Raw genomic sequence first — 19,606 nt, 5'->3', positions numbered from 1 at the left:
GAGACCAAACATACTGTGATTTAAGAAATCCATCGTACATTCTCGTACATAGTTCATCTTGCGTAAAGGGAATTTACTTTGAAAATAATGCTTTCCGAACAACAATTCACAATATTTTCCCGTGACCTGTTAGAAATAGATTCATTTCAGCAGTTGTCAGAGAGCACCAGATAAGAAGCGTCACTGCACTTGCACAGCTACGGTGATGTAGGAAGCCCATATGTTCGTACGTGTAAAACATTAAAAGATCCTACATTATGTCATAAAAGAAACAATACATCGGAGGATACTCCAAGAGCATCAGAATTTCGTGAACCATACTAAAATGCATAGTTCGCCTTACAGTGCACATTCGTATGTCCAGATTCTCAATGACGTAGGCCTCGACCAGGTGTGAAGCTTTTCAGTGTGGTTTTCGGGACGTAAATTTTCTTGGAGTACCAGTACTGTATTATCTCATGTTTGGTTCCTTATTATGGCATAATGCCATATGTACTAGAAGTTGAAAACGTGCACCTGAAATGCAGCGAACAGTTGAAAGTAGCCAATAGTGTAGAATAAATTGACTGCCTCAGCAGGAAAGTTTAACTAAAGCCAAATTTATTTATCAGACCGACAAAAATAACTTCATTGTTCTGCAAGGTGATTAATGCTTGACTGTCAGAAAGGTGGAAATAAAATAAAATCTGAAACTAGTAACATAGTTTACCCTTCTGTAATTATGTGAATGTATCTTAAAAATCACTAAATGTAAAAACGGGCCACATGGAGACTACAACCCCCCCCCCCCCCCCCCCAATGTAAAAAAAAAAACTCGCAATTAATACTGGATAGGATTATTTGTAACCAGGAGAACAAGAATTCTTCAGAAAAACTGGATTCTTTATTACCTGTTACTGATCTCTTGCTCTTCTGTGTGACATAAAATTAAATATAGGCCACCTAAAACCAGTAAAGACAAGAGACAGGCAAGACAGTACACATTTCTTCAATCCTTAGGTCCTAGCGATTTTTTGGTCTAATCTCGCTACAGCTTTACATGGTGGGCTTTCCTTTCTGCGAAAGGACTATCACGTTATCAAAGTTCATCATACGTTTTGCTACATGAAAAATAGAAATGTCATTGTCTGATATTGAAAAAGCCGTTAATACAAATAGTACCCAAGACTGGTGTGGTTTCTTGATCTTGATTACGTCTATTTTGTCACTGTGCGCTGGAGAAAACAAAATCGGCCTTTGTAATATTTCAGCAATTGTAACACACACCAAATAAGCGAGACTGTTTTGGCAATAATGATCATTTTTATAATACGTCAGAACATAATCTACGAAGTACCTATAAGAAATACCTATTTGTCCTACTACAAGCAAAAAGCTTTACGATAGGAAATAGTTTCACATTTCATTCATACGCTACAGTTTCTCATGCAAGTAATAGAACAAAATTTTTGTATAAATTTGGAATTGTAATATTCTTCCATAATTTGTGTGATGTCCCTGTTTCTTCTCCTTCCTCGTTCTAACAAACAGTCTTGTCATGATTAATTCTGTAACTATAGCTACCTCTGTCAAAACTCATTCTCTGGTAACTTCACTAAACCTGCCACAATCACTGGTTTAGTTATCCAGTGACAATTCTCCGGTTACGCGTTATTACATGCTCATACAATGCATTTTCCGCGCTACTCCCAGAATGGAACTTACACGGCTGTTAGCTGGGGACTACTACTGGTTCTGTCTGATGTAGCGATCTGGCCAAAAAATTTCTGTCAAAATTTCACTTTCTTGGGTACACCGAGAAGATAATACGTTATCTTTCTTAGTTGTTAGTCATTTATATCCACTCTAGTAGTCTTAATCTATGACATGAGTGGTCTAAGGCGCTGCAGCATGGACTGTGCGGCCGATCCCGGCGGAGGTTCGAGTCCTCCCTCGGGCATGGGTGTGTGTGTTTGTCCTTAGGATAATTTAGGTTAAGTAGTGTGTAAGCTTAGGGACTGATGACCTTAGCAGTTAAGTCCATAAGATTTCACACACACATTTTTTTTCTTAATCTATGGATTTCGCTAGTAATTATAACAACGCTGAACTTTCGCAAATTGAATCAACCACATAAACAAGCAGCACTTGGCATTCACCGGTCGGCCTTATTCTGCTCAGCTCGTATAGCCCCGGCCCGTTTTGTCTGCAGGAAAGTTTATTTCTAGATGTGACGAGGATTCCCCTGGCAGAGCCACCATGTACACTATGCACGCATTCAAAAATCAACTTATAATTCATTCAGATATCAACTTAGAATATGTTCAAAAACCAGCAGGGGTGCGTTTCAAAATCATATGAATAATCGATAGACCGACGTGCGCTGGATGCTAGGTGCTTTGTGAAACAAGTGGTTTTTTCTTTCTCAAGAATATTAATTTTCCCCCTCCCCTCGAAATTGCCGCCCAGTTCAGATACCCCAGTTTGCCATCACTCCCCACTAGATCCGAGCCTGGTGCACATGCGTGAAACTGGCAGCCTGGGTGCGCCAGTAAAATTTTTCCGGGTATCATGTGGCTGGTTGCTGCTACTGCTGCTTACACAGCCAACAGCCACATTTCTGTAGGCAGAAGCAGGAGAAGGTACTACTCATACGTGACTCAACTCGCGTGTGCATGAGCCCACTAGTAACTGATTAAATGAGTCTAATGTAAACAGTTGTGATGTCACGCTCATTGAAGGCAATTTGTTGTTATGAAGTATTGAATAGTCCGAAAGCCTTTGACACATTTTGCAGAAAAAATGTCTGCTTGTGTCTGTGTATGTGCGGATGGATATGTGTGTGTGTGTGCGAGTGTATACCTGTCCTTTTTTCCCCCTAAGGTAAGTCTTTCCGCTCCCGGGATTGGAATGACTCCTTACCCTCTCCCCTAAAACCCACATCCTTTCGTCTTTCCCTCTCCTTCCCTCTTTCCTGACGAAGCAACCATTTGTTGCGAAAGCTTGAATTTTGTGTGTATGTTTGTATTTGTTTGTGTGTCTATCAACTTGCCAGCGCTTTTGTTTGGTAAGTCTCATCATCTTTGTTTTAAGATATATTTTACCCACGTGGAATGTTTCCCTCTATCATATTCATACAACTATGTAACTTCACATACTGGAAGATCAAAATTTTATGCACTAACTTAAATTCCACACCCACCTAGAGATATCTGTTTATGTGTGTACTGCATGAATTTTGAACTTTATGTGGTAACTTTGAAGAACTTACTGGAGCATGTGATGTATGATACCTTGGTTGGGCATGTGAAGTCATTAGTAGTTTGTGACATAAAGCGAGAGACTTCAATCAAACAATGGAAAATCCAAGATGAAATGTAACGATACCAGAGAAGGAAAGTTGCTACTAACCATATAGTGGAGATGCTGAGTCACGATACGCACAATAATCTTTTTATTGTGCGAGAGACTTGTTTGTTTCAAGAATGTGGTGACTGCTTTGGAAAGTGAGGACTGTCTTTACAGACACTTGGCCTGGAAGACATAGCAGATAACCCTGTAGAAATTACATATGCGACATGGGAGGAAAATAAACAAATTAAGAAAACTGTTGTCTTTGACAGTTTCATTGGTAAACTGGGTAAATGATCAGTGAAAGAAGCAACACACTAGCATCTGAAGAAATTGCAACAACAACACATTGCAGAAGTGAAATGGTGTGTACAGGCTGAAGAACTGTGTTTACTGCTTCACTATGATTTTGCTGAGAACTGGTCTGTAATTCTCCCACAAGAAGTACAAGGGTATCATTGGAGTAATGACTAGATTTCAATTTTTACAGGAGTGACATATTTTCAAAACAAGACCACAAGTGTTGCCAATTATAAGTGATGTCACAGGACATGACTCAGCACATGCTTCGGTAACAATGTGCAAAATTCTTCAACTGGAAACAGGGGCAGAGAAGATCTTCATTATTTCAGATGGTACTCCTAGTCATTTTAAAAACCGTTACCAGCTGTTTGAATTGAGTAAGTCACTTGTGGCAACTGACTGGGTATACAGTGCTACTGGTCATGGGAAGGGGCCTTGTGATGGTGTTGGAGGCTTGCTGAAGTACCATGCTACAAAACATAATCTTCCCAGACCAAATGCAGCTGCGATTCAGAATGCTGAGGGTTTTACGAGAGTCGTGAAATCTTACACATTCACAGCCCTCATTCTTTTGCCCAAAGAGGAAACCGAAGAATTCCACGAGCAGAAAAAAGAAGAATGGTCCAAACAAACTACTCCTGTGAAAGGAATTCAAAAGACACATATTTGGACTCAAAAGTGATGGGCGAACTCATATTGTATCCACTTTAAAGAGCAAGAAAGAAGAAATTTCGTTCGTTCTGCCAACACCTCAGAAACAGCAGGATAATATTCACATTCATAACCTGAGAATGGGGATGTTTGTGGTGTGTGTGTATGGCTGTGACCGGTGGATTGCAGAGATCATAGACACCAGTTATGTGTCAAATGAAATTGTAGTGAACTTTATGCTACCACATGTACCAGGTGCTGGATATAGGTTTCCAGCTGAAGGACAGCAACAATGCCATCAGTGCTCACTTCCTGTTTACAATGTTTTGAAGACTGTAAGTGCTTCAGTTCCTATTGATTTAACAGGAAGACAGCACTCTATATCAAAGGAAGATACTGAAGCAGTGGAACACATTTTTAGTTCATTGACTGGTTAATTTCAGAACAAAACAGAGTGCACACAAGTTGTATAAACTGAAACCCTCACGTCTTTAGACCTTTCACATACATTTTGGAACCATTTAAAATGCTTGAATAATAAGTATCTTACTCATCTTTCAAAACTAAAATTATGTTAAATAAGGCTAGGTTTTGGTTTTTATGAGCCTGTTATGTGATAATGTGGTAATAAAATAGGTTTTATGTATGGCTAAATTTTCAGTTGTTTATAAAACCTGTGCAAACAAAAAGTGGAAGCTCTCCTTTTCAGGGAATGTAGAACTATATGGTACCAATCAACAGAAAAAAGCAAAGTTTTATGGATTGGCATTTTTGAAAAGAAAAGAAAAAAAATACAAAATATCTATAACTGTTCCAGAGATACAGTAGTTAAATTTTTTTTCCAAAATTCACACCTTCAAAATCGTACGCGCAATGTCATCTTTGGAGGGCTGTATCTCAGATCAGAAATGTTTTTCGAGAAAGCAAAAAAATGTGTGTTCCTTACTTAGTCCTTTGTTTTAACATGTGCTAAATTCAATAACATCCGAGACTATGAAGGTAAGGTTTTTTCCTAGCCTGCCTGAACTGATATGCACTATGCCACCTCTCAAAGTATTGAAACACACTTACAGCATACTACAGGACGTCCATGGAATTAAACAATTACATACATCAGTATTACACTTACTAAATGCCTTTTCCTCAGCTACTTCTATGCTGTCTGGGAGTAATAATGAAAGCGATGTTTCTACATCTCTTATATATTTAGATTTCTTTCTGCCAGCAGCACTGGTTCTCCCTTTAGGTGATGAACGAATATTTGAACTTGCCACAACTAACGCAGTAATATCATCTTCATTATCCTTCAGAAAACAGAAAATACATGTAAAGAAACTAAATTCATAAAAATGAGTGCATGTATAATAATAATTCTGATTCTTTTCAATCAACAGTAGGTTTAAAGCTACTGGTAAGTTTTTTGTCAACACAAGCATTAAAACCTTTCACAGCAAAGTTAAAATCTGACTCATCACTAACCTTTGTTTCTGCAAAATCATTTTCATTCACTGAGGATGTTTTGTCTCTGTTCTTGATGTCATCAATAGTGTTTTCCTCAACAAGAGGAGCACTTTCCATAGTTTCATCAATGGAAGGTAAATCAGTAAGACGGATACTGCTGAAAGCAAATAGTATGAAGAGAATTTTCAACTACATCAACAACACGCATTTACTTCACTACACACAGGGTACCACTGATAAACAATGAAAATATACACTGTTGAAAAGCAAAGTGCACTTAAGAAAAGTTTAAAATTATGAGACAGAATTGCCGGCAACAAGAGGACGTAACAGGCAAATACCTAACACCTGAAGAAAGAATACAAGGAATTGATGGCCCTTACTTACCTTCATGATGTGAAGCGTCTGTACTGCTGATAGACACACATAAAAGTACATACACTAACCTAAAAAGTGGAAGGCCAAATTGGTGAGGCAGTTCACTCAGGTATCAAGAGAGACTCACTTGCTGAGAGGATGACAGAAGACAAATACAATCTTCGTACCCCCTGTTCCTACAACAGGTGGGTTGCTCTCATCCTTGAGTGATGATCTTTTGTCACCTCTTTTTTTTTAACCTTCCCCAAACTGTCCCTCTCTCCTCCCTGATGAAGGTATAATTAGTTCAGAAAGCTAGAAAAGTACATGTGCTTTTAAATGTGTCTAGCAGCAGTACAGACCTTTCGTCTCCTGAAGGTACTTGTCATAATTCTGTCCCATAATATTCAGCTGTTATATATAAAAAGCACAACTGATAGCAAGATATTTTTGACCCCGAGTTTTATTAAAATATCAATTTGTATGTGAAATTTTTTCATAACAGTAACTGTATTTTTGAAATCTAGATAGAAATTTTGTGTTTATTGCAGTGCTGTTCCAGTTTCTGGGAGAGAGATGCTTAGATCAGTTTCCAGCTTTATTTCACTGCAAAAGCACCTGTCTACACTAGGAGCAATGAAATCAACTCAAACCAATACTTTGTGGCTATTAAGTTCGAGAAACACCTTTATCAATAGGGTAAATGAGACATAGTGCAAGGAAAGTGCATCATATGACAAAGTTGCATGGAGCAAGCAGCACACTTTGTTGCTCCAGACAATATGATAGACATACATGTCAGTGTCATATTGCTGTCATCCCGATGTGTACCAGTTAAGCAGCTTCAACTATTTTCTTATGAGCTCCACCAATGCAGGTTGCTTCTGTGTCATATCCCGAGTCACATCGTGTATTGTATCGCATATCATATTGCCTCAGTAAGAATGCATCTAAGAGCATAACAAGCTAATGGCATTCTTTTTGGCAGTATCTACATGTATTAATTCCATGTTAAGCAACAGTTAATATTCATCTCTAAAAACTTGGTGTTTGTTACACAATCTCTAGATTTATGATCTATACTTAATGCAACAGAATTGTTTTCCCTCTTTATGCTTTGTTTCCTTTATGTTCAATATTAATTTATTAGAAATATTTTGTGCAGGCAATGCTGAACAGCTTTTAGGAAGGTTACAAATTTGCATTATAAAATAAACTGCTGTACCACTATTTCTTATGGAACACAGTCGATTTCAGTCCCACATCAGCAATCTTTGCGTCTCAAAAACATCTTGGCTATGTAGTCCCACACTTGCAATACCAACTGTAACATAAAAACTGCTTCTTTAATTATTATTAACCATCTGTTAATTTATTACATAGTGCCCAAACATAAACATTCTTGAGGGTTTCATCTGTCTTCTCTCATAAGAGTTCTGGCATTTTATCACCGATTATGATGTTGTTATCTTCACTAAAGAGAACTATTTCTCCATGTTGTCTGGAAAGTCACTGATATGTGTTAAGAACAAAATTGGACCCAATGTGCTGCTCTTTGGATACACTACATTTGTACATCTTTTTTGTCTGGCAATTGTTTTACTAGAAATTTACCATCAGTAAATGTGTAAACCGTTTCTATCTTCTGCTCCGTTTTTTCCATATTTGACTGGAGCCACTCATTTGCTATTCCCTTTACAACTTGTGCTTCATTTAGTAGTATTTTTTGGCCAACAGTGTCAAAAAGCCTTGGACAAGTCCAAGTATATGCCTGTAACACAAAAATTCCTTGTCAAGAGCTCCAAGTATCACTTTTGTGAACCCTATAATAACTGATACTACAATTCACTAGCTTCAGAAGGAACACTATGCTTCATTAAAACTGTTTTATATTTAATGTACTTTATCCATAATTGATGCAGTTGAACTCCATGACTGTTATAGGCTGTAGAATACTGAGCGTACCAATCACATTAGAATGTGATTTTATTTAACACATGACTGGTTTCGGGCTTGTGTCCATCTACATGTGGTTTACAACCAATGTACATGTTCCATACTCAGTGCTGGAGATCACTGTTTAAATCAAACACAAATAATGTGATGATGACTAAACACAAATGAAACATTTGGAAGTGGTTACACAACATGTATTGTAAAATATTATAGTGTATATTTATTCATGTAATGCATCAGTGCATCTTTTATAACTCAATTATTTTTGAGAATGCAGAGAGTGGTGAAACTGAGATGTAGTTTTTAGTACCATTGGCATCTCCTCTCTTTAGTAAGGGCATCACTCAAGAGTGTTTTAGTTACGCTGGAAAAATAACTGAAATAAATAACTCATTTACTATGTTTTATAATGGGGCTTGTGTGTTATATATGAATGCCTTTTGCGCAGGGACTGGAACCTGATATATAGCTGTCATCATCTTATTTTTTTAATGTTCAAATTTTCTTCCTGACTTCCAGCTCTGTAGTGGAAAACAACATCACTGTGCTTGCTGTGTACATCATTGTGGCTGATATACAGGGTGATTCTTATTAATGTTTAAAAATCCCCGAAACAACATAGACGACACTGGGACAAGTTATTTAGTATAAGACACATGGGACTGCAAATGTTGGGAAATGCCCCAAAGGTGGATGACAAAAGTTGAAAATGTGACATCGCCTGGTGACATACCTCATCGCACATGTTGCAACTGGGCTTGTGGGTCCTACCTTCGCTGGTAGGGGGCAGTGCTACATATTGTTCCACAATGCGGCTCTGTTTTCAAATACTTTTGTAAATGTGATCTGTTGTAAACATAGAAGTCACCAAATTATTGTCCTCACTGTAACAAAGCAAAAGCAGTTCTAATTTTGTGTTTCTTTCTGTTGCTCCCTTCTCTTTTTGTTTACAGACTTTATTTAGTACAGAATATACAGGTCATTTACTGGTAGCCATACAATTCAGAAACTTATACTTATTTACTTGTGATGAAGTGCGGTGGATTTTTGTCGTACTGTATTTTGCAAATAATCAGCGGAGAACACAAGACCGGTACATAAAATAATAAATTTTACCTCAATATACATACACAACTGTCTAATGCCATGGAAAAAGAACTGCCTGCAAAATGCACGACTCGAACCCTGAGCCCCATATGCTGCACGACTCGAACCCTGAGCCCCATATGCTAAAGTTACACATGTAGGCCCAGAGCCACACTGACATAAATACTTGGTTTGGTTTGAGATGATCAGATGCGACAGATCGATAGGCTCCAATGCTGCACATGCGGTCAGATACATCTTCTGGTGATGTCACATAGTCAACATTTGTCATCCACTTTTGGGATATTTCCCGACATTTGCAGCCCCATATGTCTTATATTAAATTACATGTCTCAGCATTATCTACATCACCTTGGGGATTTTTAAACATTGATTAGAATCTCTTGCATTGTTTCATAAAGATTTAGTTGCAATGTCTCTGCAGTATCAAAGAAACAGTCACTTACAAAATTTGTGAATTCCTCGTGATTTTCTACTACTCTATCCCTCATTTTTGACTTTTACGTTATTACACTACCGTCTGCCTTTTTCAGTTTCATGTTTTATGACATCCCATAACACTTCACTTTTATGTTCTGCCTTATATATTTTTTGTTCTGAATGATTTTACTGTAGCAAGCAGCACCCTCCTGTATATATTTTATACCGTGATAGTAATATAGGAACTATGGAGTACTGTAGTACTTTTGTAAGGAACTTAAGCATCTGGGAGGATTTTCTAAAATCTGCTGCTATCGATACATTTTCCTTAGCTGCTACTGACAAGTGGTTACTTTTGGAAAAGTCTCCTCAAAAATTAATTTAAACATTGTACATGATTTAGAAAACTTAGCATCTACAATGGTTCCCATCTATGCCTCATCCCAGGTCTGATTTGCAATGCACTAGAAACAGTATGTATTTTATGTTCCCAGGAAATCCTTCTGTAGGCCTACAGTTTTATGGGTTTTGCAACAGGCTGACATACACAAGTCACGACACTCACTGCTGTGGAATTTCTTACCCTCTCACACTTGGGATGACAGTAGCACTCCTAGCACTGAGAAAGAAAGCCATAAGATTAATGTTTGTCTTTAATTATTTCTCTACTTAATTAGCAAATGGTTACTATACTTTTGCATTCCAATAATCTGTAAACTATCAACACACATGAATTATCATGAAATAAATGTGAAACTAGCCAAATCTTACTGATGCAGTGGCAAACTACAACTTATTCAAGTAAAAATATTTTCAGATATGCGTATAATAACTGCAGCTTACTCTGCTAAAAGTAAGAGAACATAAACACATGTTTCATGCATGAGAAGCATATATTTTTCCTTTTGTTCCTATGATAGGCACCTTCCTTGATGTGTAACAGTTTTGCATGGAGTCTAATGATTCACATATTCTTACACCTCACTCGAGTTTCTAATGCACAAATACAGGGTGTTTCAAAAATGACCGGTATATTTGAAACGGCAATAAAAACTAAACGAGCAGCAATAGAAATATACCGTTTGTTGCAATATGCTTGGGACAACAGTACATTTTCAGGCAGACAAACTTTCAAAATTACAGTAGTTACAATTTTCAACAACAGATGGCGCTGCGGTCTGGGAAACTCTATAGTACGATATTTTCCACATATCCACCATGCGTAGCAATAATATGGCGTAGTCTCTGAATGAAATTACCCGAAACCTTTGACAACGTGTCTGGCGGAATGGCTTCACATGCAGATGAGATGTACCGCTTCAGCTGTTCAATTGTTTCTGGATTCTGGCGGTACACCTGGTCTTTCAAGTGTCCCCACAGAAAGAAGTCACAGGGGTTCATGTCTGCCGAATAGGGAGGCCAATCCACGCCGCCTCCTGTATGTTTCGGATAGCCCAAAGCGATCACACGATCATCGAAATATTCATTCAGGAAATTAAAGACGTCGGCCGTGCGATGTGGCCGGGCACCATCTTGCATAAACCACGAGGTGTTCGCAGTGTCGTCTAAGGCAGTTTGTACCGCCACAAATTCACGAAGAATGTCCAGATAGCGTGATGCAGTAATCGTTTCGGATCTGAAAAATGGGCCAATGATTCCTTTGGAAGAAATGGCGGCCCAGACCAGTACTTTTTGAGGATGCAGGGACGATGGGACTGCAACATGGGGCTTTTCGGTTCCCCATATGCGCCAGTTCTGTTTATTGACGAAGCCGTCCAGGTAAAAATAAGCTTCGTCAGTAAACCAAATGCTGCCCACATGCATATCGCCGTCATCAATCCTGTGCACTATATCGTTAGCGAATGTCTCTCGTGCAGCAATGGTAGCGGCGCTGAGGGGTTGCCGCGTTTGAATTTTGTATGGATAGAGGTGTAAACTCTGGCGCATGAGACGATACGTGGACGTTGGCGTCATTTGGACCGCAGCTGCAACACGGCGAACGGAAACCCGAGGCCGCTGTTGGATCACCTGCTGCACTAGCTGCGCGTTGCCCTCTGTGGTTGCCGTACGCGGTCGCCCTACCTTTCCAGCACGTTCATCCGTCACGTTCCCAGTCCGTTGAAATTTTTCAAACAGATCCTTTATTGTATCGCTTTTCGGTCCTTTGGTTACATTAAACCTCCGTTGAAAACTTCGTCTTGTTGCAACAACACTGTGTTCTAGGCTGTGGAATTCCAACACCAGAAAAATCCTCTGTTCTAAGGAATAAACCATGTTGTCTACAGCACACTTGCACGTTGTGAACAGCACACGCTTACAGCAGAAAGACGACATACAGAATGGTGCACCCACAGACTGCATTGTCTTCTATATCTTTCACATCACTTGCAGCGCCATCTGTTGTTGAAAATTGTAACTACTGTAATTTCGAAAGTTTGTCCGCCTGAAAATGTACTGTTATCCCAAGCATATTGCAACAAACAGTGTATTTCTATCGCTGCTCGTTTAGTTTTTATTGCCGTTTCAAATATACCGGTCATTTTTGAAACACCCTGTATATTTGTGTACGTAATTACTTTTGCTTCAAAAGCGAATGTGTTGAAAATTTTTGCCATTTTTGGATTGGATGTAGCAACAATTGTGGAATTAGTTCCTTTTATGTTGAGATACAGTTTTATTGCTTTTGATATTTTATTATCGGGTCTGTGTGGTTTTCTCTTCAGTTACAGTTACCGTACCTTACTTGGTATGTTGAATAATGTAGGAATGGTATTCCATTCAAGTGTACGATGTTCCATATTCACTGATTTGGCTGGAAGTGTAATGAAGAAAACTTCACACTGTTGAGCAGATACATGATATCTTTCTGCACAAGGTCAAGTGTACTGTTGCTTACAATAAAATGACATTCTTCAATAAGTATCTTTATATTACACAAGAATAATAATAGACAGTTCTGTAATGTACAATTTACTGTATCCCAGTGTTTCTGGAAACTGAAGAAAGACAAATGTGGCGTCAGTTTTCAGTTACTGAAGATTTTTATGGCATTACTTAAACACCCACTGTAAAAGCTATGTTACAAATCAATATAAATAATACCATTCGCATTTCCTGATATTGTATTCAGAAGCACTGCTGTAATGATGTATAATAAAAATGAGCAGGAGTATTGTGACTGTCATGTTAGATTATGGTTTTATCAATACTAACTTTAGCTTTATTATCTAAAATTAATGATCAGAGAGGTTAAGAACTTTTATAAATACTTCACAATTTTCCCATCGAGAACTGTAAAGTACGAGGGCATGCTAAAAAGTAATGCCTCCAAATTTTTTGTTTTGTTCCGAATATTGGTTGAGGTATTGCATTTTATTTGGTTGACTACCCCATTTCACTGACACAAATTGCAACATTCTGTTGTTAGAAGGCTCCAAATTGTAGCATGTAACATGGCAGTGTGTAACATAACTATGTCGGTGTATGAGAGACCCTCAGTAACTTGAAAGCATGAATTTGAAGAGTCTGTTCACACATGACACTGTGACACCTGCAGCTATCGGATTCTCTGGGTCATCAATCATCCTCTGTACAGTTCTGACTTAGCCTCAACCAATTCTAATCTGTTTCCAAAACTTAAAGAACACCTTTGAGGACTTCACTTTGATAGTGATGAAGTTGTGCAAGCAGACGTGAGGTTGTGACTCCATCAACAAAGTGAAACATTTTACAGTGACAGTATCCACAAACTGGTCTCTACTTGGGAGAAATGCGTTCATCGCCAGGGTGACTATGTTCAGAAATAAATATGCAGACATTAAGAATAAAGATGTAGAACATTAATAAAAACCAGAGGCATTACTTTTCAACAAGCCCTCATACTAGGACTAGGAATGATGCAGTGTTCACTGATGCAGTGTTTATCATTTGTGTCCCCACTAAAAGTGTTCAGAATGTTTAGGAAGTTATTGCCAATTTCATCCACCAGCCCTGTGTTAACATTCATGTGTATAATACAATAGAAGTAACAGATGAGAATGTTCAAATATGATAAACAGGACAAATTTTCCAACAAATTTGTGTGAGCTCATTGTGCTATCATACAAAAGGAAAAAGCAACAATACTAGAGAAGGAAAGTTGCTACTCACCATATAGCGGAAATGCTGAGTCGTGATAGGCACAACAAAGAGATTCACACAATTATAGACACACACACACACACACACACACACACACACACACACACACACACACACAAATGCAACTTTAACACACGTCTGCAGTCTCAGAGAGCTGAAACCACACTGCAAGCAGCAGCACCAGTGCATGATGGGAGTGGCGACTGGGTGGGGGTAAGGAGGAGGTGGGGAGGGGGAGGGATAGTATGGTTGGAGGGGCGGACAGTGAAGTGTTGCAGTTTAGACGGAGGGCAGGAGAGAAGGTGCACAGGGGGGAGGGGGTAAGTAGCGGAAAGGAGAGAAATAAAAAGAAATAAAAATAAATTAAAAGACTGGGTGTGGCGGTGAAATGACTGCTGTGTAGTGCTGGAATGGGAACTGGGAGGGGGCTGGATTGGTGAGGACAGTGACTAACGAAGGTTAAGGCCAGGAGGGTTACGGGAACATAGGATGTATTGCAGGGAAAGTTCCCACCTGCGGAGTTCAGTACAGCTGGTGTTGGTTGGGAGGATTTATATGGCACATTGAGATGAGGGATACCATGTTTGGCAGCGTGTTCAGCAACAGGGTGATCCACTTGTTTTTTGGCCACAGTTTGTTGGTGGCCTTTCATGTGGACAGACAGCTTGTTGGTTGTCATGCCTACATAGACTGCAGCACAGTGGTTGCAGCTTAGCTTGTAAATCACATGACTGGTTTCACAGGTAGCCCTGCCTTTGATGGGCCAGGTGATGTTAGTGACTGGACTGGAGAGGTGGTGGTAGGAGGATGTATGGGACAGGTCTTGCATCTAGGTCTATTACAGGGGTATGAGCCATGAGGTGAAGGATTGGGAGCAGGGGTTGTGTAAGGATGGACGAGTATATTGTGTATGTTCGGTGGACGGCGGAATACCAAGGTAGGAGGGGTGATAAGTATAGTGGGCAGGACATTTCTCATTTCAGGGCACGGCGAAAGATAATCGAAACCCTGGTGGAGAATGTAATTCAGTTGCTCCAGTCCCGGATGGTACTGAGTTATGAGGGGAATGCTCCTCTGTGGCCGGACTGTGGGACTTGGGAGGTGGTGGGAGACTGGAAAGATAAGACATGGGAGATTTGGTTTTGTACAAGGATGGGTGGATAATTAAGGTCAGTGAAGGCTTCAGTGAGACCCTAAGTATATTTTGAGAGGGACCGCTCGTCACAGCAGATGCGATGACCAAGGTTAGGCTGCACAGAAGGGACTTCTTGGTATGGAATAGATGGCAGCTGTCGAAGTGGAGGTATTGCTGGTGGTTAGTAGGTTTGATATGGACGGAGGTACTGATGTAGCCATTCTGAGGTGAAGGTCAACATTTAGGAAGGTGGCTTGTTCGGTTGAGTAGGACCAGGTGAAGCAAATGGGGGAGAAGTTGTTGAGGTTCTGAAGGAAAGTGAATAAGGTGTTTCCACCTTCAATCCAGACAGCAAAGATGTCATCAATGAATCTGAACCAGGTAAGGGGTTTAGGATTCTGGTATTTTGGGAAGGATTCCTTTAGATGGCCCATGAATAGGTTTGCATAGGATGGTGCCATGTGGGTGCCCATAGCCGTACTGCAGATTTGTTTGTAGGTAATGCCTTCAAAGGAGAAGTAATTGTGGGTAAGGATATAGTTGGTCATGGAGACTAGGAAGGAGGTTGTTGGTTTGGAATCCATAGGGCATCTAGAAAGGTAGTGTTTGAAAGCAGTAAGGCCATGGGCATTAGGAATGTTAAGTGCACAGGGAGGTGGCATCAGTAGTGACGAGGAGGGCACCATGTGGTAAAGAGACAGGAACTGTGGAGAGTCGGTTGAGGAAATGGTTGGTATCTTTTATATAGGAGGATTGGTTCTGAGTAACAGTTTGAAGGTGTTAGTCTACGAAAGCAGAGATTCTCTCAGTGGGGGCACAGTAACCGGCCACAATGGGGCGTCCTGAGTGGTTGGGTTTATGGACTTTAGGAAGCATGTAGGAGGTGGGTGTGTGGGGAGTGGTAGGGGTAAGTAGAGAGATGGACTCTGGGGAGGAGTTCTGGGATGAGCCTAAGGATTTGAGTAGTGACTGGAGATCCTGCAGGATTACTGGAATGGGATCACTGTGGCATGGTTTGTAGGTAGAAGTATCTGACAGCTGACAGAGTCCTTCTGCCATGTAATCCTTGCGGTTCAAAACAACAGTGGTGGAGCCTCTGTCAGCAGGTAGGATTATAAGGTCGGGATCAGTTTTTAGATGGTGGACTGCGGTTCTTTCTGTGGATGTACGGTTAGTTTGCATGTTGAGGGATTTGGGGAATGATGTTGAGGCAAGGTTCGAGGTTAAGAAATTCTGGAAAGTTAACAGGGGGTGGTTTGGAGGCAGTGGGGGTGGATCACGGTTGGATGGAGGAGTGAACTGCGTTAGGCAAGGTTCAATATTGGTCTTTGGTTGAGTCTGACTGGTCAGGTTGGTGGCGAAAAAGTGTTTCCACTGTAGGAACTGGGAGAAGGTGAGAAGGTCCTTAACTAGTCCGGCATGGTTGGATTTGGAAGTGGGGCAAAAGGTGAGGCCTTTGGAAAGGACTGATATTTCTGTAGGACTTAGGCTTCTGGAGGAAATGGCAACAAGAGTGTTGCGGGTCTGTTTAGGTTTTGGATTATGTGTGGTGGTGGCAGGGGGTTTTGGAGGGTGGGTAAGTGTAGTAGGTCTGCGAGACAGGGTTTTTCAGCTGTGAGGGGGTGTGGGGGAGGTTTGGAGGTTGTTGTAGAAATGGTGGACAGTGGTACTCCGAGGCAGGAGTAGGAAGTGAGTAGGATGGAGAGCTTTTTGAGGTGGCGTTGTGCATGTTGCTCAAGTTCCTGCAGGGCAAGAGTTTCAATGTGAGATCTGGGTTGCAGGAATTTGGGATTACATAGCAGGATAATTTTGCAGTTGGAGTGAAGGCACTGCAAGGAAAATTGGGCTTGGTTGATATGGTTTTGCAGGACTATGTTGGTGAGGGCTAAGGATTGGCGGAATCTGAGCAGGTGGAGGTCATTGTGGAAGGAGGGGTGGCAACCAGAGACAGAGATGAGTAATTTGATGGTAAGGCCATTAGGAGGGATTTCATGAGCCAAGCAACAACACAGGAACAGTATGTGGGACTGGTATCTGGCTAGAGATAAGGAAACTTTTGTGTATGACGCAAATGTAAGGAGCAAGGATCCATGGTGGATTTTTGTCGGGAGGGGGGGGGGGGGGGGGGGGGGAGACCGGGAACACCTGTGTTTGTCTGGTGTTAAGAGCAGGCAAATGCAAAAGGGTAGGGGCCTATTAATCATCAGCAGTTCCAACATATGGTGAATGATGGTACCCCTTAGGGAAATGGCAGCAAGGGACAGGAAAGGACACCACATGCACTCAGTGTGTGTGCCTGGGGGCCTCATTCAACATGTTGAAGAGGCTATTCCTGCAGCCATTGATGGAACAGTATACAGTCAACTGCTGATTGTGGTGCACGCTGGAACAAATGATGCCTGTTGTCTTGGGTCAGTCCACCAACTGGCAGAGAAGTTTGAGAAGACCAGCCTTGTGCACTGAGTTTCAACAAAGCTCACAATTTGCAGTATTGTCCCCAAAACTGATCAAGGTTCTTTGGTTCTCAGCCGAGTGGAAAGACTGAAATAGAGACTTCAAAGGTTCTGCGACAAGCTAGGCTAAGACTTCCTGGACTTGCACCATGTGGTTGAGACCTGTAGGGTCCCTCTAAATGGGTCAGGTGTGCACTACACATCAGAGGCTGCAACTTAAGTAATTGACTGTGTGTGGGGGCACACAATAGTGTCTTAGATTAGGTGAGTCTCCATCCAATCCAGAAAACAACAGCTTCGGAAATCCAGTATCATTGTAAGATCACAACAAAGGGAAAGAGTTTGGAGCTCTCATGAAAAGCAGTGAAGCTCACATAATACTAGGTACAGAAAGATGGTTGAAACTTAAGATCGACAGCAGTGAGAGTTTTGAGGAAAATTTAAGCACATTTCAAAAGGCTAGGCAAATGGGAAATGGAGGTGGTGTATTTGTCGCAGTAGACAAGAAACTCAAATCCACCAAGATAGAAATTGAAGCTGCACATGAGACTGTTTGGGTGCATATCTCAGTATCAGGGGTGGAAATAAAATAATAACTGGATCCTTCTCGATGAAACTGAAAGCCTCAGTTCATTGTATGTAAGTTCCTCAATCATACTTTAATCATTGGTGGTGACTTTAATTATCCCACAATTAATTGGAAAAATTACAGTTTTGTTATTGGTGGATAACAGATCTTGTGAAACATTACTAAATGCATTCTCTGGAAACTACCTAGTACAAATAGGAACCCCGTACATGATAGAAATATGCTGGAGCTAATGACAACAAAGAGACCTGACTTCTTTGGGGTGTTCACACCAAAACTGGCATCAGCGACCATGGCGCAGTTGTGGCAACAATGATTACCAAGGTACAAAGACAACTAAAACAAGCAGAAAGATACATATGTTTAGTAAACTAGATTTAAAAAAAATCAGTAATGCCATATCTCAATGAGGAACTTGAAACTTTCAACACAGGGCAGAAGCATATAGAGGAACTATGGCTCAAGTTTAAAAGATAGTTGAACATGCACTGGACAGACATGTACTCAGTCAAACAGTTCATAATGGGAGGGAACCTCCATGGTATACAGTCACTGCAAAGAAACTTCTAAAGAAACAGAGATTACTGCATAGTAGGTGTAAAACAAAGCTTAGGGCTATAGATAAAGAGATGCTGAATGAAATGCATTTAGCTGTGAAGGGAGAAATGCACGATGCTTTCAATGACTATCGTAGCAGAATATTGTCAGGTGATCTTTTATAAAACTCCAAGAAATTCTGGTCATATGCAAAGGCTATTAATGGCACCAAAGTTAGAGTCCAGTCCCTAATGAATGAGACAGGAAATAAAGCTGAGGGTTGCAGAGCAAAAGCTGAAATGCTTAATTCCATTTTCAAATGTTCCTTTATAAAGGAAAATCCAGGAGGATTGCTTCAATTTAATCCTGATGCCATGGAAAAGATGAATGAAACAGGTATTAGTATCAGTTGTGCTGAGACACAGTGGAAATCATTAAAATTGAACAGAGCTTTGGTCCCCGACGGAATCCCTGTCAGATTCCACACTGAATTTGCAGCTGAGTTAGTCCCTCTCCTAACTATAATGTATTGTAGATCCCTCAAACAAAAAACCTTACCCGGTTCTTGGAAAAAGGCACAGGTCACCCCCATCTACAAGAAGGGTAGTAGAAGTAACTCAAAAACTATCATCCAATATTCTTGACACTGATTTGTTGTAGAATCTCAGGACATATTCTGAGTTCAAACATACTGATGCATCTTGAACTGAATGACCTCCTCAATTCCAACCAGCACAGATTTCAAAAATGTCAGTCATGTGAAACCCAACTCGCACTTTTCCCACATGACATACTGAAAGCTTTGGATCAAGGCAACTGGGTGTACGCAGTATTCCTTGATTTTCAAAAAGCATTTGACTCAGTATCACACCTGTACAATCATATGCAGTATCAAGTGGAATTTGTGACTGTACTGAGGGCTTCTTGGTAGGGAGGATGAAGCATGTTATCTTGCATGGAGAGTCATTGTCAGATGTAGAAGTAACTTCAGGTGTGTCACAGTGAAGTGTGTTGGGATCCTTGTTGTTCACATTGTATATTAATGAACTTGCAGACAATATTAATAGAAACCTTAGACTTTTTGCAGATGGTGCAGTTACCTATAATGAAGTACTATCTGAAAGAAGCCCCATAAATATTCAGTCAAATCTTTATAAGACTTCAAAA

At 40.3% G+C, this 19,606-nt stretch overlaps 1 protein-coding gene across 2 annotated transcripts in view; it reads right to left on the bottom strand.

Annotated features, from left to right (window-relative positions):
- LOC124798418 overlaps positions 1–19,606 on the bottom strand; it is a 141,838-nt gene that overhangs the window by 83,139 nt on the left and 39,093 nt on the right. The window contains exons 3-4 of one of the 2 annotated variants that reach the window (XM_047261816.1): positions 5,764–5,899; positions 5,414–5,588 (exon numbers count right to left, since the gene is read on the bottom strand). In XM_047261816.1, the coding sequence (XP_047117772.1) occupies positions 5,414–5,588; positions 5,764–5,899 (311 nt within the window). The remainder of the gene's footprint in view (positions 1–5,413; positions 5,589–5,763; positions 5,900–19,606) is intronic. The other variant, XM_047261817.1, reaches the window with a different exon arrangement.

Source organism: Schistocerca piceifrons, chromosome 5, assembly GCF_021461385.2.
Source record: "Schistocerca piceifrons isolate TAMUIC-IGC-003096 chromosome 5, iqSchPice1.1, whole genome shotgun sequence".
Taxonomy (NCBI): Eukaryota; Metazoa; Arthropoda; class Insecta; order Orthoptera; family Acrididae; genus Schistocerca; species Schistocerca piceifrons.
This window is presented reverse-complemented; position numbering and strand designations above follow the sequence as displayed.